This window comes from Vulpes vulpes, chromosome 7, assembly GCF_048418805.1.
Source record: "Vulpes vulpes isolate BD-2025 chromosome 7, VulVul3, whole genome shotgun sequence".
Lineage (NCBI taxonomy): Eukaryota > Metazoa > Chordata > Mammalia > Carnivora > Canidae > Vulpes > Vulpes vulpes.
The window spans coordinates 66,722,837-66,746,587 of NC_132786.1; the positions used below are offsets into that span (position 1 = coordinate 66,722,837).

At 36.6% G+C, this 23,751-nt stretch overlaps 1 protein-coding gene across 1 annotated transcript; it reads right to left on the reverse strand.

Moving 5' to 3' along the window:
* Positions 1 to 19,019: 19,019 nt before the first annotated feature.
* Positions 19,020 to 19,959, reverse strand: OR2AJ1 (olfactory receptor family 2 subfamily AJ member 1). Its single transcript, XM_025987359.1, is given in 2 exon segments — positions 19,020 to 19,853; positions 19,855 to 19,959. Coding segments are annotated over 2 exon segments (939 nt in total).
* Positions 19,960 to 23,751: the final 3,792 nt, after the last annotated feature.

Consider the following 23,751-nt stretch of genomic DNA (forward strand, 5'->3'; position numbering starts at 1 on the left):
TCCAAACACTGGGCCATGTGGTGGATGTAGATTGCCATAGTGGAGGGGACCTAGGGAAGGCCGGCTTATTCTATCCAGATAGGAAAATAGGAACATAATGCTTGCTTTATTCACTGAGAGCTTTACTCCTAACTTTCTACTGGGACTCAGGAGAGCACACGCTGCTGATGGTGATTTTTAAATTTAATGCAAGTAAGTACCTTACAGTGTTGCCTGGCATTATACACACAGTCAGTAGGTATTAATTTTATTAATTACTTGTTGTTACCATTTTTATTTGATTGTCATTATCTATAAACTAAAATGCATTCAGGATTGGAGACATTTCTACTGCTTTACTACAGTGTATAAACAAAACCTTTCAATATTTATCCACATCTGAGTGGTATCTAGTTCTATTAAACACTGAAAAGCAAACATTAAAAAAAAACCCATAGTATCCCCACAGAAAAGAACTAAAAATTAATCTTGTAATAGAACTACTTACTTACCTATATGTACAGGCCAACCCAAGCACATGGTCACTGATTAGGGCTGACCTCCTCCTAAGCATAGGGCAGCCTCCCTGTCGTCAGTTCACCATCTCACACAGGGAAAATGGCTATTTTTCCATCACCTGAGAAATACTGAGCCTCATGCGTCAGAGTATGAGCCTAAATAGTAAACCCAGAGGGATTTAAGTGTTCTCTCTACCTCCATTTATACTCTTTGGTTCACACAAGAAAGGAAAAGAAACATAAAATTTTGTGTTATAGTATCTGATCCTATATAAAAAGTTAGTTTAAGCAAATATATTACAAAGAAAATGAATAATTGAATCACCATATCGGAGAGCTTTCCTTTAGGCATATAAACTGTGTTGGCACCTTTGTCTCTTAAAATCCAGGAAAATCAGAACAGTATTATCATGATGTAATTAGAAAGAAAGACTTCAAGTTTAGTTTTTCAGATATGTACTCAAAATCAGTTAATTTTCAAAGAAAATCATCTTAGTTATTCATTTATTTGTTAGCTAATTCATTCATAATAGAATACTGATTACCAAATAAGTACCAGGGACAATGTTAAACCCCAGAAGGATAAAGATGTACATGAGATCGCTTCTCTCAAGAAGTCCACAGAGAGGAACCTGGGTGTCTCCATCGGTTAAGCCTTCAACTCTTGATTTGGCTCAGGTCATGATCTTAGGGTCACAAAATCAAGCCTTATGTTGGGCTCCATGCTTAGTAAGGACTCTACTAAAGATTCCTTTTCCTTACCCTCTGCCCCTGCTCTCTCTCTCTCTCCCTCTCAAATAAATACATAAATCTTTAAAAAAGGTCTTCAGAAAAATAGATGGACAATATTATTATTAAGACATAGTTACAGAGATAGGCACAGATGTGTCATGTTCAGCAGAAAGTGCATCTAACTCTGTGGATGGTGGAAAGAGAAGAAGGGGCTGGTGAAGAAAGCAGGTATAAAAGGCAGCATAAACATAAATTGTAAAAACTATGTGGACATCATAAAGATGTAAATGTACAGCTAAGTGAAGTTGGGAGAATTCTCAGTAAAGTTAATATTTTGGCAGTTGTCAATTCAGCATTTTATATATTCCATACTTATTTAAAGAAAAATGAGTTACTGCAGTTAGGGTATATAAAGAGAAAGCCATTTACTAAGGTACAAAAAATCATTCTATTATAGAGCAATTTCCTCTGGTGTCATACTGCCATTTCACATTAAACAAGCGAAGAAATGAAAAAAACCCAGAAAACGGGGAGCTTTATTCAGAAACTCAATAGAGGGATGTCTGGGTGGCTTAGCAGTTGGGCGGCTACCTTCGGCTCAGGTCGTGGTCCCTGGATCCTGGATCAAGCCCTTCATTGGGCTCCTGCAAAGACCCTGCTTCTCCCTTTGCCTATGTCTCTGTCTCTGTCTCTGTGTGTGTTTGTGTGACTCATTAATAAATAAATAAATCTTTAAAAAAAACTAGAGAAACTCAATAGAAACTTCTTCCTTGGAAATAATTTCATTACATGTTGGCTCCTCTAGATAAGTTCCTCTCTGATATGATATCACTACCTCCTTACATACCTCAGCAAATTACCCATTTCATCCACACCTAATAGTCTTCATTGTACACATACTGATGAATATAATGTTCTCTCCATTGTAAAACAATGATAATCATGTTACTATAGCTGGATATATGGCTGTTCTGGATATCTGTTCAGCTGTTCTGCATCCTTGGTTTACTCTGTAGGGAGTTAAATTTATAGATGGCAGGAGAAGGGTAAATGTTGCTTTAGACAGTACTAGTATGTTTAACCACAGGGAAACATATGGTTATACAAGAAAAAGTAAATAGAATTATTGCACCGTAAAATGCCAGGCAAAGATCAGCTTATAAACATATGAAGAAGCCAGATATGTGCATTTATTTGTTCATCAGCCTGTAATTCTACATCATCAGATACTGCTTAGGAAAATACATTGTCATGTGATACTGGCTAGGATGTTAAGAATAATGCTAGTAATGTATCTCCACTCTTATATGAATAAGAAAGATTTTAATTTTTTTCCTTAAAATTGATATTCCATTTTGAGAGGCAAATCTTGATTGCATTGAAACTATAAATCAGTTCAGTAGTGTTCCTGCATATGAATATTTCCCTTTCCCCAAAGCAAAGTTCTCTTTCAAGAGGCCTCAGGACACTTTGGGGGAAGCTAGCAAGAAGATTTCCACCATTCACATTTGGGCAGCGATTTATGGATCCTCCTCAAGTATACTTATCCTTAATATATTCAAAAATGTCTGAATCTCAGGGGAACTTGGATGTTTGAGTTGTGAAGCATCTGCCTTTGGCTCAGTTCATGATGTCGGGGTCCTGGAATGGAGTCCTGCATTGGTCTCTCTGCTCGGTGGGGAGTCTGTTTCTCCCTCTCCTTCTGTGCTCTTTCTCTCTCAAATAAATAAATATATAGTTTTAAAAATAATGTCTGAATGTTCTTTTAAAAAATAATGTCTGAGTCGTGGATAACTTGCCCTAATTCTGCAAATACACAAAGTAAAATTGAATCTTGTGAAGAACAGATATCCTTTTGCAGAGAAATTGTCAGAGATGAGATTATTACAAAATATTCAGGTGAGAATAAAATAATTATTTTTAAGAAAATATTTTACCAAACTTTACTTATTATAATGTGATTTATCAATAGTGTTCTTTTTGTTAGTATGTTTTTGTCATATTGAAGAATGCTTTTTCAGATCCACCTCATGAATATATTTGTACTAATTATTTTATTGATGCCTTATTGTTTTACCTTAAACATTTAGATCTATTACCATTTAGATTTAAATTTATTTTTAATTTATAAATGATATGGAGGAATGAACATCTAATATTTTACTCATGAGTATGCAGTTGATTCAGAAGCAGCTTCACTGAACAGAATATCCCCTTCACCAACTTAAATGGACACCTTTGTCATAAGTTATCAACATATGTACAACTCTATATCTGCACTCCTTAGCTTATTGCATTGGTCTATAGTTGAACCAACACAATAATCAATTACTGTGTTTTATTATGTTTTTATGGCTCCTAAATATTCTCATTCTATGAATTATGAATTTTCTTTGAGCTACTTTAGCATTTATATAAATTTATTAATTCTATTGTCAACTTGAAAACCTACATGTTCACACACAAACTGATGGGGTTCAATGAAATATATATTAAATTTATGTATATAGATACATAATTTACTTTAATATAATTTTACATATAGAAATCTTGTTAATTTTTTTGCAACCATTTTTCCCTGATAATATAATTCAACCTTATTAGTTTCCTACCAAGCATAACTTTTCTGCATGTTATTTATTTCAAAAGATTTCTAATTTTATTGTAATGCCTACATTTCACCATGTGTTATATAGCTGTAATTTTCACCCTAATATATACAGAATTTTTCATCTAACAATTCTACTTTTACATAAATACCTATGAGGAATACATGTATGTGTGTTCCAGAAGACCATTATTAGAATGTAAACACCAGTACTGTTCACAATAGACCCGATGAGATACAACACAAATATCCATTGCAAAGAGAATGCTAGATTGATTATATAGTCACATGAGAGAGTACTAAATAGCAATAAAATGAGGAAGGAAGAGAAGCTGATCGCACCCCAAGCACTCCAGCCAAAGGGGACTGGCACTGGTGAGATGAGTCCCCATAACATTTGGCTTTGAAGGGACACCTAGGTGGCTCAGTGGTTGAGCATCTGCTTTTGGCTCAGGTCATGATCCTGGGATCCTGGGATTGAGTTCTGCATTGAGCTCCCTTCATGGACCCTGCTTCTAGCTCTGCCTATGTCTCTGACCCCCCTCTATCTGCATGTCTCTTGTGAATAAATAAATAAAATCTCTTAAAAATTTGACTTTTAAGAACAATAGGGCTTAACATATTGTGAATATTTATGATTACCTGAGCTTTACTCCAGGTACTTTAAAAATCAATGGCATAGACCTGAGATAGCCAGAAGGCAATATAAATCTGAGTTTCCACTGTTAAAGCGCCAGCATCATAAACAGCTCTGTTGAGATACAGTATAGAAATAGCAAATTGTAAAAATCTAGGGTATTCATGAAGATTTATTTCTGAATCTCAGAACACCGCAGGGGCAAGTATCTTTAAGAAACATTTTCAGGGATCCCTGGGTGGCTCAATGGTTTAGCAACTCCCTTTGGCCCAGGGCATGATCCTGGAGTCCTGGGATTGAGTCCCATGTGGGGCTCCTGGCATGGAGCCTGCTTCTCCCTCCTTCTGTGTCTCTGCCTCTCTCTCTTTCTCTCTCTCTCTGTCTGTGTGTGTGTGTGTGTGTATATGTCTATAATAAATAAATAAATAAATAAATAAATCTTAAAAAAATAAAGAAACATTTCCAAGGGGCAGCCCACGTAGCTCAGCTGTTTAGCACCTGCCTTTGGCCCAGGGAGTGATCCTGGAGTCCTGGGATCCAGTCTCACTTTGGGCTCCCTGCATGAAGCCTGCTTCTCCCTCTGCCTGTGTCTCTGCCTCTCTCTCTCTCTGTCTCTCAAGAATAAACAAATGAAATCTTAAAAAAGAAACATTTCCAAGAACAGAAGAGGTGACAAATATTATTTCTCAACCCCTTCTTCCACCTAGATAGCCTGAACTTGCAGGGACCTTCATGAACACTGTCCACTCAACTTGCTACTATCATATTCCCTGCCCCCAAATTATCCTGCAGATTGGCTCACACAACCATCCTTACTAGGCACACATCTCTCCAAAGTGACTGGGGAGAAGGGGGTATATATACACATACCACTGCATTCAAAGCTCAGCAGCTGAACATTAGAGTTGGCGGTGCAGATAGAGTACCCTATCAGGGCATCTGCAGGCACAGCAGCCAAGTGGAGACAGGCATCTGTTCTGACTATTGGCCGTACCATCAATAGAAACCTCTCAGGAGATTAAGCAGGCAAAGCACACTGCAGGCTGATACAACTGCAGCCCCAAAGATGGTCTGAGAGGTAGACATCTGGTTTGACTGCAGCACCTGCACACTAGCAATGGCCTCTCATGGAAGAACACAGAAGGACACCTTGTAGGCCAATGCTTATGCAGCCCTAGCAAACAGGAAGAGGACAGGCATCTGTTATAACTGCTAATATCACCTCAGACTGGACTCTCAACAGTTCTGGCACCAAATCTGACAACAGTCAAAATAGACCATGTAGTTGACTAGGCTGAAGGCAAACATAGCTCAATGAAAACAGTAGGGAGTAACAACATAGGAGACATCCTTGAAGCATCTGGTTCTGGTGAACAGGGGCATTACACTGCAGGACACTACTAGAGCTCTACTTCAAAAAGCCACTCTTTGTAATATCAAGAAACATAGCTGAATTTCCTGTTTTTTTACATTTTTATTTATTTATGATAGTCACACACACACACACACACACACACACACAGAGAGGCAGGGACACAGGCAGAGGGAGAAGCAGGCTCCATGCACTGGGAGCCCAATTGAATTTCCTAATACAAAGAAATAGTCACAGAGAAATAGACAAAATGAGGAGACAGAAGAAAGGGTCTTAAATGAAGGACAGTACAGGACAACAACAAAAACTCAAAATGGAACAGAGATAAGCAATATGACTAAGAATTCAACATAATGGCCATAAAGATACTTATTGAACTTAAGTAAAGAGTAGAGGATCACAGTGAGACCTTAAACAAGAGGTAGAACACACAAAAAATACAAAAGTCAGAGATGAAGAATGCAATAGCTGAAATTAAATCTACATTAGGTGGAATAAATAGACAAGAGGAGGAAGAAGAATGGATCAGTGAGATGGGAGACAGAGTAGCCAGATGAACAGAAGTTAACTAACTAACTAACTAACTAACTAACTAACTAAGAATAGGTTAAAGGAACTCAACAGTATCATCAAGTGTAATCACATTTGCATTATAAGGGCCCCAGAAGGATAAAAGTGAGGAGACGGGAGAGAAGGCATGGCTGAAAATCTGGGAAAAGAAACAGACATCCATACCAGAAGAGAGAGATCCCCTCAACAAAATCAACCCAAGGGAGTCCATACCAAGGCACAGTATAATTAAAATAGCAAAATTTAGTGATAAAGAGTGAATGTTAAAACAAGCAAAAGATGGATTAGTGGGAAGATGGTAAAGTAGGAGGACCCAAAGCTCACTTTGCCCTATAGATACTAGATAACACTCACATAAATGTAAATAATGCAGGAAAGTGGTCACCAAGACCAACAGAGGAGACTCTACATCTAAATGTTGAGAGAGAAGGTAGGAAGAACAGAAATGCAGTTGGGAAGATAAAGTGACCTTAAGACTATCTATGAAAGGAAGGGACCCATGGACATGGAGAGGGGAGAGAACCACTATCATACTGGGCAACCCCCATGGGGAAGGAAAATCTCCACATAATTTGGCTTTGAAAAGAAGAGGGGCCAAATTTCATAAGTGTATACAACCAGCAGGATCAAAAGCATGGAATTTAAAAAATCAACAGGCTTAGCTATAGGAGAGCTACAGGGGAAGAGGAAATTTAGTCCCTGCCCTTACAAAAACAGCACAACTGACAGCCCAAAGAGATACAGCATGGAAGCAGCAGGTTTAAATAATCACTACCTAACCTCTTGGTTTGCACCCCACCAAACTATATTTTGGTGTATCTACTGCCTCTAACCAGGCAGGCATCAGAAGACCAGAATATCAATCTTACAAATACTGTGTGTCCTGACCCTCCCCATGTGGTAGGTATGTCTCCTCCAATACCCTCTTGTCTGGAGTCCATCCAAACTGGAACCAGAAACATGGCAGTGTGCACAGAGCTCTGATGGAGGCTAGAACATTTCCAAAGTGACTCGAACCTCAGAAGAGGGAAAAATAACCACATGCAACAGAAAGACAGCAACCCCAGCATTGAGCTGGAGGCAGACAACTGGTTTGGTTATAGGTTGTGCCTGCCAGTGAAATCTACTAGTGGACAGCATGAGAAATCATAGATATAATAGCATTATTATATCTATGGCTAACACCTGGGCTGACTCAAGTCAAGTTCAAAGTGGCTACCAACTGGCCCACTCACACTGCGGGGCTGAAAACTGCCCAAAACAGGCAAAGAGAGCCACTACCAATGACTAGAATGAAGGAAAAAGTGGCTCAGTGATGAACAGAATGACTCACACAGCACACACAGAAGACACCCCTGAAAGGCCACGTTCCAGTTAACATAAGGCACTGCACTGGAGGTCACTGCAGGACCTCTTCTTTGTAAGTCCACTATGTTCAAGGGCAGGAAACAGAGGTGGTATTCCTAGAACACAGAAACAAATGTAGTTAGAAAAATTTGAAAGACAGAGGAATAATGCACAAATGAAAATACAGGACAAAACAAAAGCAAGACATTTAAGCAAAAGGGATAACTAATATGCCTGGTAGTTTACTTATTTGTTTTTGTTTGAATTTGTTTGTTCTTGGTGATTTATTGTAGTTTATTTAACTTAGAAGCTAAAGATACTATTAATTTATAGAGAAGTACACAGTATAATGTACACAAGGGTAATTAGAGAAAATTAACCATTATCACCAACATGCCATGAGATTCGATCTATCATCTATCTATCTATCTATCTATCTATCTATCTATCTATCATCTATATATTTATCTTTTAACTATATGGACGGTGTGATGTGGAGGCTTCTTATTAAAAATTCAGGAAAGGAATCATATGGACATTTCATAAAGCCTTTTCCCTTTTAAGATGATTAATTCTATTCTAACTCTGGAAATAATAACAATATATCCCACTATTAAGTGCATTTTCCCCTGATTGCCACAGAAAAAGAAATAAGTATTAATTTTTAATGCTTTCAGTTGGGTAATCTATGCAACAGGATGTTCTGTAAAGTTTTTTTTCAAGATTTAATTTATTTATTCATGAGAAACATAGGAGAGAGAGAGAGAGAGAGAGAGAGGCAGAGACATAGGCAGAGGGAGAAGCAGGCTCCATGCAGGGAGCCTGACGTGGGACTCGATACTGGGTCTCTAGGATCATGCCCTGGGCTGAAGGAGGTGCTAAACCACTGAGCCCCCCGGGGCTGCCCTTTTTTTGTTTAATTGGGGGTGCGTGGGTGTCTCAATTGGTTAAGCGTCTGCCTTTGGCTCAAGTTTTGATCCCAGGGAACTGGGGTCAAGCCCACATCAGGTTCCTTGCTCAGTGGGGAGACTGCATCTCCCTGTCCCCTTTTAACAACTTCTCTCCTGCTTCTGCTCTCTGTTAAATAAAATCTTTTTAAAAATATTGTGAATTTGTGTGGTGGAATTCTTGTTTTGTTTCTCCAAATTTTTATTTACACTTCAGTTGTTTGATATACAGTGTAATGTTAGTCTCAGGTGTAGAATTTAGTGATTCAACACTTACATGCAATATCCAATGATCATCACAAGTTCCCTCCTTAATGTCCCTTACCTGTTTAACCACCTCCCTCCTAGTAACCATCAGTTTGTTTTTCTATATAAGATTCTGTTTCTTGGTATCCCTCTCTTTTCTTCACCCTATGTTCATTTGTATTACTTATTCAATTGCACATATGAGTGAAATTATGTTATTTTTCTTTCTCTGACAGACATACTTCATATAGCATAATGCTAATAGCTAATACCCTCCAGATCCATCCATGTCACTGTAAATGCCAAGAATCCATTTCTTTTTAAGGTCAAGAGGTCAAGTAATTATATATATATATATATATATATATATATATATATATATATACATATATATATATATATTCATATATATACATTCACATTTTTATCCATTCAAAAGTTGCTTGGCATTCAGATTCTACATAATTCAACTATAGTTTATACTCCTGCTAGAAAAATTGGGGTGCATGTATCCCTTTGAATGAGTGTTCTGTATTCTTTGTGTAAATATATACTACTGCTAGGCTGTAGAGTAGTTCTATTTTTTCAAGTTTTGAGGAAACTCCATGCTGTTTTCCAGAATGGCTACACCAGTTTGCATAACTACCAACAGCGTAAGAGAGTTCCCCTTTCTCTGCATCCTAACCAATATTTGTTATTTCATGACATTTCAATTTTAGTTATTCTGACTGGTGTGAAGTGGTATCTGATTGTAGTTTTGATTTGTATTTCCCTGATGATGAATGATTGAGCATCTTTTCATGTGTCTAATAGCTGCTTTGGTAGATAATTTAAAGTAATGATCATGAGATACTCATTGGACTTAAGAAAAGAGCAGTGGATATTAGTGAGATTCTTAACAAAGAGGCAAAAAGAACCAATCAGAGATGAATAACACAATAGATGAAATTAAAAATATATTTGATAGAATAAAAAACCAGGCTAGAGGAAGCAGAAGGATATATCACCAAACTGGAAGGCAGAGTAAAAGAAAGTAATCAAGATGAGCAGAGGAGAAGGATGCAGGGCAAGATGGTGGAAGTGTAAGGTTCCCCAAGTCACCTGTCCCCAACAACTTACCTAGATAACTTTCAAAACATCCTGTAAACCTATGAATCCGTCTCAGATTTAAAGAGAGAACAGCTGGAATGCTACAGTGAGAAGAGTTTGCACTTCTATCAAGTACAACTTGTTTTTGGCCACTCTACACTGAGCAAAATGACTAGAATAAAAAACTCACCACAAAAGAAAGAATCGGACACAGTCCTCTCTCTCACAGAGTTACAAATTTTGGAATACAATTCAATGTCAGAAAGCCAATACAGAAGCACAATTATAAAGCTACTGGTGGCTCTAGAAAAAAACATAAAGGATTAAAGGGACTTCATGACTGCAGAATTTAGATCTAATCAGGCCGAAATTAAAAATCAATTCAAAATGAGATGCAATCCAAACTGGAGGTGCTAATGATGAGAGTTAATGAGGTAGAAGAATGAGTAAGTGACATAGAACACAAGTTAATGGCAATGAAGGAAACTGAGGAAAAAGGAGACAAACAATGAAAAGCTCATGAGGGGGGATCCCTGGGTGGCGCAGCAGTTTGGCGCCTGCCTTTGGCCCAGGGCGTGATCCTGGAGACCCGGGATCGAATCCCACATCAGGCTCCCGGTGCATGGAGCCTGCTTCTCCCTCTGCCTATGTCTCTGCCTCTCTCTCTCTCTGTATGACTATCATAAATAAAAAAATTTAAAAAAAAAATTAAAAAAAAAAAGAAAAGCTCATGAGGATAGGTTAAGGGAAATAAATAACAGCCTCAGAAGTAAAAGTCTACATTTAATTGGGGTTCCTGAGGGTGCCAAAAAAGACAGAGGTCCAGAAAGTGTATTTGAATAAATCATAGCTGAGAACATCCCTAACTTGGGAAGGGAAACAGGCATCCAGATCCAGGAGATAGAGAGATCCCCAACTAAAAGCAATAAAAACTGCTAAACACCTCAACATTTAATAGTGAAACTTGCAAGTTCCAAAGATAAAGAGAAGATCCTTAAAGGAGCAAGACACAAGAAATCACTAAACTTTATGGAGAGAAGTATTAGGTTAACAGCACATCTCTCCACAGAGACCTGGCAGGCCAGAAAGGGCTGGCAGGATATATTCAGGGTCCTAAATGAGAAGAACATGCAGCCAAGAATACTTTATCCTGCAAGGCTCTCATTCAGAATATAAAGAGAGATAAAAAGCTTCCAAGATAGGAAGAGATTGAAAGAATATGTGACCACCAAACCACTTTAAAACAAATATTAATGGGAACTCTGTTAAAGAAAGAGGAAGAAAAAATAAACAATGCACAAAAACAGGGACAGAATAGGTATCATGATGACACTAAATTCATATCTTTCAATAGTAACTCTGAACATGAATGGGCTTAACCCCATCAAAGGTGCAGGGTTTCTGATCAGATAAAAAAGGAATACCCATATATTTGCTATCTACAAGAGACTCATATTAGACCTAAGACACATACAGACTGAAAATAAAAGGTTGGGGAACCAAATACCATTCAAATTGTCCTCAAAAGAAAGCAGGGGTAGCCATCCTTATATCAGGTAAATTAAAGTTTATCCCAAAGCCTGTAGTAAGAGATGCAGAAGGACACTATATCATCCTTAAAGGATATATCCAACAATAGGACCTAACAATCATGAATATTTATGCCCCAAATGTGGGAGCCACCAAGTATATCAATTAATAACCAAAGTTAAGACATACTTAGATAATAATACACTTGTACTTGGTAATTTAAAATGTAGTGCTTTCTATGACAACATATCTTCTAAGCACAACATCTCCAAAAAAACAAGAGCTTTAATTGATACACTGGACCAGATAGATATCATAGATATTTACAGAACTTTATATCCAAACGCAGGTGAATACACATTCTTCTCAAGTGCACATGAAACTTTCTCCAGAATAGACCACACACTGGGTCATAATCAGGTCTTAAAAGATACCAAAAGTATGGGATCCTCCCCTGGATATTTTTAGACCATAATGCTTTGAAACTAGAACTCAATCTCAAGAAGAAGTTTGGAAGGATTTCAAACATATGGAGGTTAAGGACCATCCTGCTAAAAGGTGAAAAGGTCAACCAGGAAATTAGAGAAGAATTAAAAAGATTCATGGAAACTAGTGAGAATGAAGATATAACTGATAAAATTCTTTGGGATACACAAAAGCATTCCTGAAGGGGAAATACATCACAAATACGAGCATCCATCCAAAAACTGGAAAGAACTCAAAAACAAAAGCTAACCTTGCACCTAAAGAAGCTGGAGAAAAAACAGCAGATAGATCCTACACTCAGCAGAAGAAGAGAGTTAATAAAGATTTGAGCAGAAATCAATGAAATAGAGACCAAAAGAACTGTGGAAAAGATCAACAAAATCAGGAGTTGGTTCTTTGAAAGAATTAATAAGATAATAAGAGAATAATAATATAATAAGAGATAATAATAAAAGAATTAATAAGATACACCATTAGCCAGCCTTATTAAAAAGAAGAGAGAAGAGACTCAAATTAATAAAATCATGAATGTGAAAGGAGAGATCACCACCAATACCAAGGAAATACAAACAATTTTAAAAACTTATTATGACAGCTATACGCCAAAAATTAGGCAATCTAGAAGAAATGAATGCATTTCTGGAAAACCACAAATTACCATAAATGGAACAGGAAGAAATAGAAAACCTGAACAGGCCAATAACCAGGGAGCAAATTGAAGCAGTCATCCAAAACCTCCCAAGACACAAAAGTCCAGGGCCAGATGGCTTTCCAGGGGAATTCTATCAAACGTTTAAAAAAGAAACCATACCTATTCTACTAAAGCTGTTTGGAAAGATAGAAAGAGATGGAATACTTCCAAACTAGTTCTATGAGGCCAGCATCACCTTAATTCCAAAACCAGACAAAGACCCCATCAAAAAGGAGAATTATAGACCATTATCCCTGATGAACACAGATGCAAAAATTCTCAATAAGATATTAGCCAATAGGATCCAACAGTATATTAAGAAGATTATTCACCATGACCAAGTGGGGTTTATCCTGGAGATACAAGGCTGGTTTAACACTCATTCAACAATCATTGTGATGGATCATATCAGCAAGAGAAAAACCAAGAACCATAGGATCCTCTCAATATATGCAGAGAAAGCATTTGACAAAATATAGCATCCATTCCTGATAAAAACTCTTCAGAGTGTAGGGATAGAGGGAACTTTCCTCAACATCTTAAAAGCCATGTACGAAAGCCCACAGCAAATATCGTTCTCAATGGGGAAACACTGGGAGCCTTTCCCCTAAGATCAGGAACATGACAGGGATGTCCACTCTCACTACTCCTATTCCACATAGTACTAGAAGTCTTAGCCTCAGCAATGAGACAAGCTTTTTTTTTTCTTTTTAAATAAAAGGCAATCACATTGGCAAAGAAGAAGTCAAACTCTCCTTCTTTGCAGATGACATGATTCTCTATATAGAAAACCCAAAATACTACACCCCAAAATTGGGAGAACTCATACAACAATTCAACAGTGTGGCAGGATACAAAATCAATGACCAGAGTCAGTGGCATTTTTACACTAACAGTGAGACTGAAGAAAGATAAATTAACGAGTCAATCCCAGTTAAATTGCACCCAAAAGCATCAGATACCTAGGAATAAACCTAACCAAAGAGATAAAGGATCTATACTCTAAAAACTACAGAACACTTATGAAAAAAATGGAGGAAGACACAAAGAGATGGAAAAATATTCCATGCTCATGGATTGGCAGAATTAATATTGTGAAAATGTCAATGTTACCCAGGGCAATTTACACGTTTAATGCAATCCCTATCAAAATACCATGGACTTTCTTCAGAGAGTTAGAACAAATTATTTTAAGATTTGTGTGGAATCAGAAAAGGTCCCGAATAGCCAGGGGAATTTTAAAAAAGGAAACCATAGCTGGGGGCATCACAATGCCAGATTTCAGGTTGTACTACAAAGCTGTGGTCATCAAGACAGTGTGGTACTGGCACAAAAACAGACACATAGATCAATGGAACAGGATAGAAAATCCAGAAGTGGATCCTGAACTTTATGGTCAACTAATATTCGATAAAGGAGGAAAGACTATCCATTGGAAGAAAGTCAGTCTCTTCAATAAATGGTGCTGGGAAAATTGGACATCCACATGCAGAAGAATGAAACTAGTCCACTCTCTTTCACCATAAACAAAGATAAACTCAAAATCGATGAAAGATCTAAATGTGAGACAAGATTCCGTCAAAATCCTAGAGGAGAACACAGGAAACACCCTTTTTGAACTTGGCTACAGTAACTTCTTGCAAGATACATCCACGAAGGCAAAAGAAACAAAAGCAAAAATGAATTATTGGGACTTCATCAAGATAAGAAGCTTTTGCACAGCAAAGGATACAGTCAACAAAACTCAAAGACAACCTACAGAATGGGAGAAGATATTTGCAAATGACGTAACAGATAAAGGGCTAGTTTCCAAGATCTATAAAGAACTTACTAAACTCAACAGCAAAGAGACAAACAATCCAATCATGAAATGGGCAAAAAACATGAAGAGAAAACTCACAGAGGAAGACCTAGACATGGCCAACATGCCCATGAGAAAATGCTCTGCATCACTTGTCATCAGGGAGATACACATCCAAACCACAATGAGATACCACCTCACACCAGTGAGAATGGGGAAAATTAACAAGGCAGGAAACCACAAATGTTGGAGAGGATGCGGAGAAAAGGGAACCCTCTTACACTGTTGGTGGGAATGTGAACTGGTGCAGCCACTCTGGAAAACTGTGTGGAGGTTCCTCAAAGAGTTAAAAATAGACCTGCCCTACGACCCAGCAATTGCACTGCTGGGGATTTACCCCAAAGATTCAGATGCAATGAAACGTCGGGACACTGGCACCCCGATGTTTCTAGCAGCAATGTCCACAATAGCCATACTGTGGAAGGAGCCTCGGTGTCCATCGAAAGATGAATGGATAAAGAAGATGTGGTTTATGTGTACAATGGAATATTACTCAGCCATTAGAAACGACAAATCCCCACCATTTGCTTCAACGTGGATGGACCTGGAGGGTATTATGCTGAGTGAAGTAAGTCAATCGGAGAAGGACAAACAGTGTATGTTCTCATTTATTTGGGGAATATGAATAATAGTGAAAGGAATATAAGGGAAGGGAGAAGAAATGTGTGGGAAATATCAGAAAGGGAGACTCCTAACTCTGGGAAACTAACTAGGAGTGGTGGAAGGGGAGGAGGGCGGGGGGTGGGGTGGGTGGTGGTGAGTGGGTGATGGGCACTGAGAGGGACACTTGACAGGATGAGCACTGGGTGTTATTCTGTATGTTGGTAAACTGAACACCAATAAAAATTAATTTATTAAAAAAAGAATAAAATTGGATTTGAACAACAACAACAACAGTAAAATGAAAGATGAATGGATAAAGAAGATGTGGTCTATGTATACAATGGAATACTACTCAGCTATTAACGATAAATACCCACCATTTGCTTTGACGTGGAGGGACCTGGAGGGTATTATGCTGAGTGAAATAAGTCCATCAGAGAAGGACAAACATTATATCGTCTGATTCATTTGTGGAATATTAAAATTAGTGAAAGAGAATAAATGGGAAAGGAGAGAAAATGTGTGGGAAATATCAGAGAGGGTGACAGAACATGAGAGGCTCCTAACTCTTGGAAACAAACAAGGGGTTGTGGAAAGGGATTTGTGCAGGGGTGGGGGTTACGGGGTGATAGGCACTGAGGGGGCACTTGATGGTATAAGCACTGTGTGTTATTCTATATGTTGGCAAATTGAACCCCAATAAAAAGAAATTTAAAATAAAAAGAAAATAAAAATCCGGCAAGTATTTTCAGAACAATTCCCAATTCCTAATGATTATGGCCTTTTATGATATATATTTTAAAAAATAACTATTCTCTTAAAAATAAAAGAGTAAATAAATTGCATTATTGAAAATAAAAAATGATCTGGATGTGCTAAGGGAGTTATCTGAAGGCCATTTTTGTAGAACAGAAGTGCTAGGGAAGGGGAAAATAGAGCAAGGGCATTAAGACCATGAGGAATAGTTGAGAGGACAGCTCTAACAATCCAATGAGGGAGGGACACACTGCGGGTAATTTCAGGTATGTAACCAATAGCAGTTTATGTAAGTCCATAAATAATTTGGACTTATATGATCTATTGATGAAATTTGAGCAGAGACATATCTCTCCTGGCAATTTTTTCTAGAGAATACCTCTGGTTGTGTCATGGAGACATTCTAGAAGAAAAAAGATGGAAATTGGAAGAGCAGTTACAAATTCTTCATGGAACCAAACCAGGAACAGTGGTGGCTGAGCCGAGGGTCTGCAGGGATGATGGTGTATATATGGAACCTGTTCTAAGGTGCAGCCAACAAATATGCTGGTGAATTGGATGTAAGACATTGACATGAGTCAATACTGATTGTAAATTGGAGAAAAATCATGGCATCACAGCAATGGGAATAAAAGTTGTAAAACAACAACAACAAAAACCCACATAAATTCCTGCAGAACTAAAAACAAAACGTCTTTGGTGGTATAGACCAATAAAAAAGTATTTACTATATTAAAATCCATGCCCTTTTTGCATTAAAAATGAAGCACAGTCAGGATGTCATGGCGGTGCAGTAAGTTATGCATCAGCTCTTGATCTCATCTCATGTTATGATTTTAGTTTCAGGAGATGGAGCCTTAAGTGGAGTTTCAGGCCCAACGTGGAGTCTGCCAGAATTTCTCTCTCCCTCTCCCTCTGCTCCTTCCCTTCATGTGCTCTCTCTGTTTCTCTCGCTTTCTCTCTCAAATAAATAAAATCTTTTAAAAAATAAAATAAATAAAACAGTTTTAGTATTTCCCATCAGCATGTTAAATGCAAGTAACATGTATGTTGCTCAACATTTTCCTGGAAGCAGTGGCCATATATGTTGTAGTAAAGAGGAGCATCAGGATATCTCCATGGTTGAACATCTGCTTTTGGCTCAGGTCGTGATCCCGGGATCCTGGGATCGAGTCCTTCATTGGGCTTCCTGCAGGGACCCTGCTTCTCCCTCTGCCTAAGCCTCTGCTTCTCTTATGAATAAATAAATAATCTCTTCAAAAAATATTGTGGTAAACACTCCTGCAACCAAAAGAGATATTGACTTTTAGAAAATAAGTAAAAATCAATATCTGCTTATAATATATGTAACTTGCAATTTAGTTGGATTTAACTAGATACCATCAGAATGCTCAGGAAGTATAGGAGGAGACACAATTAATATAAAAGGGCCGTAAACATAATTCTTTTTCTTCATAATTCTATTCTATGACATTACAGATGGATCTAAATTTGCACATTTATTGTATATAAAGTCATCAAGAAATATGAAATACTGACATAAAGACAGTTTTCTCTCAGAATTTTATGAAAGGAGAGGTAAGTAAATGTATCATGTTTCTAGATGGCATGGTAGAGTATAAAGTAGAGGATTGCATATACAATTTCAATTCACTTTCATGGACTCTGAAAGATAATGAAATTCTGATTCAAATCTTCATGTTTTTAGATTCTTACTATTTTTAAAGAGTACTACATTTTATTTATTTTTTATTTTTTTGTAAATTTATTTTTATTGGTGTTCAATTTGCCAACACATAGAATAACACTCAGTGCTCATTCCATCAAGTGCCCACCTCAGTGCCCATCACCCAGTCACCACCACCTCCTGCCCACCTCCCCTTCCACCACCCCTAGTTGGTTTCCCAGAGTTAGCAGTATGTCATGTTCTGTCTCCATTTCTGATATTCCCCACTCATTTTTTTCTCCTTTCCCCTCTATTCCCTGTCACTATTTTTTATATTCCCCAAATGAATGAGACCATATAATGTTTGTCCTTCTCCAATTGACTTATTTCACTCAGTATAATACCCTCCAGTTCCATCCATGTCAAAGCAAATGGTGGGTATTTGTCGTTTCTAATGGCTATATTACCTAATATATTTATTAAATATATATTTAATAATTTACATACTATACACTGAATACATATTTATTACATAATACAATGCATTAGTTGATTTTTCTATTTTATTGAGACATAATTGATATAATTGTACTGTTCTTAAGTGTACCTCATAATAATTTAAAACATGTATATATTATAAAATGATTATCACAATAAATTGAGTTATCATCTAGCACCACACAGTTACAATTCATTTTCTTATATGAAAACTTCAAAAACCTACCCATTAGGAACTTTCTAAGATACAATCAAACATTGTTAACCAGAATCACCATGTTGTTCATTACATTGCAAGACTTACTTATTCTTAATTTATGTTTCTAATAACTAGAAGTTTTTACCTTTTGAACATATACACCATTTTGCCTGTAATTTTTTATGAATTTTTGAAAAGTGGTTGCACCATTAAGGTTATAAGTTTACCGTTTCATAAATTACAAATGTTATATAGATAGATCTCATACAATGTGATTTCAGTATAAAAGACAACATTTATGATTTCCTAGAAATTTAGTGGGGGGTGGCAATACGTTTTTAAATGTATGTGTTATAAAACAAATACCTATGAAACTTTCTTCATTCAATTTGCCAACTTACAGAATAACACCCAGTGTCAAGTGCCCATCACCCATTCACCCCCACCCCCTGGCCTCCTCTCCTTACACCACCCCTAGTTCATTTCCCAGAGTTAGGAGTCTTTATGTTCTGTCTCCCTTTCTGATATTTCCCACACACTTCTTCTCCCTTCCCTTCTATTCCCTTTCACTATTATTTATATTCCCCAAATGAATGAGAACATGTAATGTTTGTCTTTCTCCGATTGACTTACTTCACTCAGCATAATACCCTGGAGGGTATTATGCTGAGTGTATTACTCTCTTTAATGGAGAAATTTACTTTTCAACATATTTTTCATTGCCTCCAGAACATCTTTATTCCTAAAGCTGTAGATGATAGGGTTGAGTGTAGGTGTGATGATGGTGTAGAATATTGCCAAATACATGTCCTGGCCTGGTGTGTGGTATGCTTTGGGTCTCATGTATGTGAAAATAAATGGCCCATAGTACATCGTGACCACAATCATGTGGAAGGAACAGGTAGAAAATGACTTTTTACGTGCATCTGATGATTTCATTTTAAGGACAGTAAGAAGAATTTGCACATAAGAAACAAGGATTAGGGAGAAAGGGACAAGTAGAAAAATTAAACCACTTACATAAACTCCTTGTTCATAGAGTGTTGTGTCCTCACAAGACAATTTCAACATGGCAGGGACTTCACAGAAAAAGTGATCAATGGCTCTTGAGCCACAGAAAGGAAAGTGCAGGGCATAAACCATGTGAGCTATGGAGTTGATGGTCCCAACAAGCCAGGACCCTGCAGCCATGAGATTGCGAACATAGTCATTCATAAGAATGTGATAGTGCAGTGGATGACAGATGGCTACATAGCGATCATAAGACATTGCCGCCAGGAGAAGGCACTCACCACCCAGGAGGGTGAGGGATAGAAATATTTGGAAGCCACAACCTGCAAATGAAATAGTTCTGCTGCCTGAGAGAAAGTTGATGATCATTTTGGGAACAATGTTGGAAATATGCAAGATGTCCATGAAAGAGAGATGGCTGAGCAGGAAATACATTGGAGTATGGAGTCTTGAGTCCCTGAGGACAAGAAGGATCATGATTGTGTTTTCTGTTAAAGTTATCAAAAAAAATGATGAATATAAAGGAAAAGAAAATTTGACTTGATTGGGAGGAAGAAAAGAGTCCTAAAAGAATGAAATCAGTGGTGAAACTTTGATTCTCACATCCCATCATGAATTCCACTCTTTTCCTAAAAGATAAAAATAGAGTTAAAATGCAGTAATACACATCTCAATCTCATTTTCATTTAGAAGTGTAATAAAATGGGTGTGATGCATATTTTACAATTATAGTAAATAGACTCTCAACCAGCTTTTGAAGTGGGCTTATTTCACCACATAGCCATGTATTTGAATCAACTGATAATATTCCATATATTGAGTAAGCTTTAACTCCATGCAGTCTCAGAGTCTTCATTCCATAATCTTAAGTCAAGTTCAATCTTTTGCAAATGTCACTTTTTAAAGGAGACCACCCCCTGAACAGTTTACTTAAATTCTTCATACCCCCCCAAACATACCAACATGTCTATTTTTCCTTACCGTGCTGTGTTTTGATGTATTGTGTAAATCATTTTTCAACTTTTACGTGTTAAATAAACTTATGAACATTATTTATTATGTATTGTCATTCCAACCTATCAGAACTTAAATGTCCTAGTGTAAACTCTTTGTTTTGCTTACTGTATAACATGAGTGGCTGAAATAATGCCTGGTACATAGTTGTTGCTCAATAATATATTTTAAATACATGAGTAAGTGAATAGATACAGTATCCAATTTTCTGTCTCATTTCTTACTTGCATAAAGCTTAAGGAAAATAAAAGATATTATTTATAAATGTTTCTAAAATAATAGGTAGTGGTAGGCTATAAAATTAGCTTACTCTGTATTTATAATTTGAAATATCAATATTTAAATGTAAAAAAAGAAAATTTATTCAGTTAAAATAATAGTTTATTTTAAATTGGCCAGTTATATTAACTTCCAGAAATGGATTTATATTTCACTAATTATATTTCATTAATCATTCTGTTTCTTAAATAATGATATTGTTTATATATGGATAGTGGCTACTCAACTGTTGCCTTTACTATTTTGTGTACAAATTCAGTAAGTATGATCTATTCCTCAATAGTCATACTTACCTACATCCTTACACACACACACACACACCCACCCACACACACACACACACACACACAGATATAGTGGTATAATTTAGGAAAACACTGATGCAAAACATGAAAAATAGGTAATATATGAAACAAGTTATTTGTCATTTTTAAGAACTATTCATAAATTTGGTACACTTGGCTCAGTTAGTAGAACATTCAACTCTTGATCTCAAGGATCTAACTTCAAGCACCATGTTGAGTGTAGACATACCTAAAAATAAAATCTTTAAAAACAAAATAGCAGCAATGTCCACAATAGCCAAACTGTGGAAGGAGCCTCGGTGTCCATCGAAAAATGAATGGAAGAATATTACTCATCCATTAGAAATGACAAATAGCCAGCATTTGCATTAATGTGGATTGAACTGGAAGGTATTATGCTGAGTGAAGTAAGTCAATTGGAGAAGGATAAACATATATAAAAAATAGTGAAAGGGAATAAAGGGGAAAGGAGATAAAATGAATGGGAAATTATCAGTGAGGGTGACAAAGCATGAGAGACTCCTAACTCTGGGAAACAAACAAGGAGTTGTGTGTGGAAAGGGAGGTGGGTGGGGGGATGGGGTGACTGGGCGATGGGCACTGAGGGAGGCATTGACGAGATGAGCACTGGGTGTTATGCTATATGTTGGCAAATCAAACTCCAATAAAAATATACAAAAATATAACTATTCATAAGTTTTAATAGAGTGTATTTTGGTATTCACTTTGGGGAAACAAATGTACAAAAATGTCCCTGATAATATATACATAATTTGCATTTTTCTGTTTTATTTTCATGAGTATTGAGATTCTTCATTATGAAATAAAACTCTACATTCTATCTTAATGGTCTGGAACTCAAATTCAATACATCATTATCCAAAGTTGTTTACTTTTTCCCACTGCCAATAATAATTTCTCTTTCTGCTTTTCCTTTTTCCATTAATAATTTCCTTTGTTACACTCACTCTCATTCAAAAGTCTATACTCAATTTTAGTCTTGAAATATGACGGGCTCCTAGGGGCACAGTTGGTTAGGTTTCCAGCTCTTGGCTGAGGCTCAGGTTGTGATATTGGGGTCATGAGATTGAGCCCTGGTTGAGGCTCTGCACTCAGCTCAGTCTGCCTAAGACTCTACTCTGCCCCTCTTCTTCCCTCAATCTCTCATTCTCTAAAATAATTTTTTGAAAAACAATAAAAGAAGTTTGTGTAAAGCCTGATTTCTACAGAAGCAAATTGCTTAGCAGTCTGTGGCCTTTTGAAGGTTCTCAGTAAATGATTGTTAAAGAATTTTTGACTATGGACACTGATATCAAGAGTTTTCTACAAAGCATCAAATTATGTTTATATTTTTAAAGAAATTGAGCTGTCTCCATAAGATTGTCTATGTTTTTTCTTCAGATATTAGAAGCACTTCATAATACATTCACTAATACTTTGTCTTTGTTCTACGAGCTTCTTTCTACTTCCATGGGGCACCTGAAGTTTATACAATCACCTTTTTTAAAAATAAAAAAGTAGGTTCCACACAGCTTGGAGCCCAACATGGTGCTTGAACTAATGACCCTGAGAACAAGACATGAGATAAGATCAAGAGTACCATGCTTAACTAACTAAGCTACTCAGGCAAAATTCCATAGCCCTCTTTTAAGGACATATTGCCTAACCAATCAGACATCTGTAAGATCCATCCATGATGCTAGAATGATGGATAAAATGATACCTTCTATGCCATCCAGAATGTTGAATGAAATCTGTTTTTGAAACCAAAAAGGTATGCTCTCATGGTGGGCTTCCTAATGCTAAGTTAAAAAGTCAGAAAACAAATGTCACATATCTTGTAAACTCTTCCAAATATCCGCTACTCTTATAAAATTATAGTCTTTATCTCTCTGCATGACATTAAATATTCTTCATCTAACAATGCTAAATGTACATAGAGAGATATAATGTGCAATTTACACCCTCCTACCTTATAGAAATTTGGAGACTACTTACAGAAGATGCTATCATCTTTAGATACTATATTTTTAGCTATAAACACAGTCATATCCCAATCTTTCCTCTGAGGTTAAAGAAAGGCCTTCATACACTTTAACCAATGAATGTATGCTCAAGTAATTTTTAACATATAACATTTGTCAAGATTTTCAAAATTCATTATGCTTGCATTGATTTGAATTAACCAATTTCAAAAATATTCTCTTCATTTTTCTGCCAAATCGCTCAGTATATAAATAAAACATTCAGAATATTTCTTTATTTTAAACAGTTGGAAATTTACATTTAAGTAGGAGACTATTCAATAATATCAGTAAGACTATACATTTATTCAATTATTTCTATGATCCTACACTACATCTTTAAATTAAAGTTTTAATGGTAAGGCAAAGGACAAAAATAACAAAACATTTCTTCCTAAAAATATTAATTTTGAAAAGGCTTTGATATAGAAATCCTGGGGAATATTAAATCTGATATACATTCTTATATTTTATACTAAAAGCTAATGCTGCTTTTATTTTTGGGTGTTTTAAAAACCTATAATACCAATGACTCAATGATATAGCAATTAAAAGTTCTATTATAAAACTCCAAACTTACAAACACCAGACTTACATGGTTAGTGTGCAACTGTTTCCAGTTAAGTGGCTGTTATTAATACTTTACTGTAATGGAATTTCATAGAAGAGGCAGAGGTCTGACAATGGATTTCCCTAAATAGGGATGGAATAAAGTCATTACTTATTTAAAGAAGTTGATGTGAAAAAAGTATACTGTAAATGTATGATAATGTGACTTTGTCT